Source organism: Pterocles gutturalis, unplaced genomic scaffold, assembly GCF_000699245.1.
Source record: "Pterocles gutturalis isolate BGI_N339 unplaced genomic scaffold, ASM69924v1 scaffold7906, whole genome shotgun sequence".
NCBI classification, from domain to species: domain Eukaryota; kingdom Metazoa; phylum Chordata; class Aves; order Pterocliformes; family Pteroclidae; genus Pterocles; species Pterocles gutturalis.
Window position 1 is genome coordinate 76034 of NW_010105396.1, and position 2753 is coordinate 78786.

Consider the following 2753-nt stretch of genomic DNA (forward strand, 5'->3'; position numbering starts at 1 on the left):
GAAAAGAAAAAAACCTCCAAAACCCTGCTGGGCTTCTCAACCAATTTTTATATTGATAATCCAATTAAAAAACAAGCAGCATGAAGATGCATCTGTGGCAGGTTTCATTTTAAACGTTTTTTCAAACAAATAATCAGCCTTTTAACTGCTATCATTTTGTGATATTTCAAGCATATGTCTCTGAGAGCATTTTTCCACCACTGGAATAGAGGAAAATGTGGAAAGAAAAGAAGATGAATGAAGAAAAACAAAGAAAATAAAAAGTCTCATGTAATGTGGAATATTTGACTGTTTCATTTCTGATGCATCATCCCAAAGAAGAAAACCTCAGCATCCTGCTGAGTAAACCATTCTCATATGGCAGGAATAAAAGGAGGAAAGATTTGAAGAAGGAGCAGAAAGAGACTAGTAATTATGCTTGTATATGCTTGTACTTCTGTTATCTACCACTAGATAACATGCACAAGTAGCTTAAATTTTCATGAAATGAGTAAAAAAAAATAAAATAAATGCATCATTAATGGCATCACTGCATCCAAAGCAAAAAGAGGTGTTTAACATATACATGCATACACTCAGTAAATCTGTTCCATACTACTTGAACAAAATTACAAATTCTACAGGAATTTGTAGTTATTTAAAATACGTTATTGCAACACTTCCTAGAGACTAACAGTAAAATTGTGAGTGCTATTTAAACACTTGACCACCTACAAAACTTGATCACCTGAGAAAAACAAAACTAATGGCATTCCTCTGCAATACTTACATATTAGTGGTTTTTCCAGTGAAAAATAAAGCTTTGAGAAAACTAGAAAATCATTAAAAGAAACCAAAAACTGCTTACAAATTTTCCTTTTGCAAAGCTGATTTGAGGTTCATAGTGCAAATTTGAAGAGGAATAAGTTATTTGTAAATCTACATTTTAAAATGCTATAGAATGTTTTTAAAGGCAACACACAAGAACAAGAGTACAGAAGTACATCCCTGCTATCCCTGTACACATATCATCTGACAAATAATCCATAAAAGACAAAATATTCCTAACTGGAGATTTAAGTACAAAAATTTTTTTTAAACTTTGTCTTCCTGTTAAATTCTTGGCAACTTGGGCAAAGCTTGGCTAGGCAAATAAAGAAAAAAAAATAAAGTGTATAGGATTCGACTGAAATCAGGAATTAATACAGTAGTGAAACTGTGCACACTAAAACCTCTTTTCTTCAGTGATAACAACATCTGCTAAAGTCAATTCAAGGGGATAAAATTCTTCTTTCAGTTGGAAAGTTTCAGTAGCATGAACAGTTAAAAGGCAAGGTTTTGAACATTATCAGCGAATTACATAAGAGGAGGATACAAGTGGTTTGACTACCATATTGAAGACTCGTAGCTTAATCTTGAAGATCAGTTTATCACACACTTCTAAAGGAGGGCAGAAGACTGAAAAATTAATAAAATTCTAATTAAACTGTGACTTGCTCTCATTTTCTGGTATCCATTAATTAAGCATAATTTAAAATAACATAAAAGCAGGGTAAAACAAGGATGGTGACTGGAGGCAGCAACACGACAAATTACTTGAAGGAGAAGAAAAATAATTCCTAACTTATTTGCCCTGCAGAACACACAAATATAGCTCAAGAGAACAAAAACATAATTATAGTTGAGTGACCTTAATTTATCACTGAAAAAAGCATTGATTTTTTAATAATAAGGAAAAGTTTAAGTAACACACCAGTTCTTTTTAAATTCCACATATAGGAGGATTATCCTCTGTTCTTATCACATCCAATTTATTGTAGTTCTTATCAAAGCTTAACTGAGCTGGACACACAAGTTTCTTGCAAAGTATTAAGGAAGAATACTTTGTAACATTTGTAACTTTGTAAATTGTCAAAAATTCATGGGTGACTTCTGTGTGTTCTTGTAACTGCTTTCTTCCTGAAAATCTTAAGAGACATTCAGTACCTTAAAAACAAGTTTCTCTAACAACCCTAGAAAAAGACTTACATTCCTAGAGATTTATTAAAGCATTAGAATAATTGTATCTGTTGCTAAGAATCAATATAGACATTATTCTTCATAGAAAAATGAATTTAAACAAACAACGTAGTATATTACCTAATCTGCTCCCATTTCTGGGCATTGCCATGAAAGAGCCGAGGCTGCCCCCTATGACGCTATGTGGTCTCCGTAAAGGGGGCTTCTTGAAAGATCCTGTGTATTGGTGGAGAAATGAGTGCATGCTGTGAGACGTTGGAGGCCTGCCATTCTTCACAATAGGCTCTACAATTCACAAGGATCAAAATATTCATTCCCACAAGCAAGGAGTGTCAGGAACATGCCAGAAGGGAGAAAAAAAAAAAAAAGGAAAAAAGAAAAAAAAACAGTTACTAAACAGGAAATCACCACTCTGGTAAGATTCTCTTTCATACTAACAGTAGACTGAAATACTACTGCCATTTCTCTGTTAACAAATTAATACAAAACATAGCACTAAATATTATCCAAATTTCATTTTATTAAATTCTGTCACTTTGCTGCTAGATCAGTAAATTATCTGTATATGAATAAAACCAGAAAGTAACATTTAATATTAGTACTGATTTTCTTTTCTTCTGATTAATTATTTGTATGTTTCATCTTTAATTTAAACAGACTATCTGTTACGTCACACGATGAGCAAAGTCAACAGTAAGCCTTTGGAAACATTTTCCCTCTCCAAATTCTTGAGGGTCACTAGTAGTGAGGCCTCG

The 2753-nt window shown here is 32.8% G+C and overlaps 1 protein-coding gene across 1 annotated transcript in view; it reads right to left on the reverse strand.

The window, feature by feature from the left end:
• CDK17 (cyclin-dependent kinase 17) overlaps window positions 1-2278 on the reverse strand; it is a 39556-nt gene extending 37278 nt beyond the window's left edge. The window contains exon 1 of the mRNA XM_010087373.1: window positions 2119-2278. Within this exon, the coding sequence (XP_010085675.1) occupies window positions 2119-2242 (124 nt within the window). The 5' untranslated portion in view covers window positions 2243-2278. The remainder of the gene's footprint in view (window positions 1-2118) is intronic.
• Between the last annotated feature and the right edge of the window lie 475 nt (window positions 2279-2753).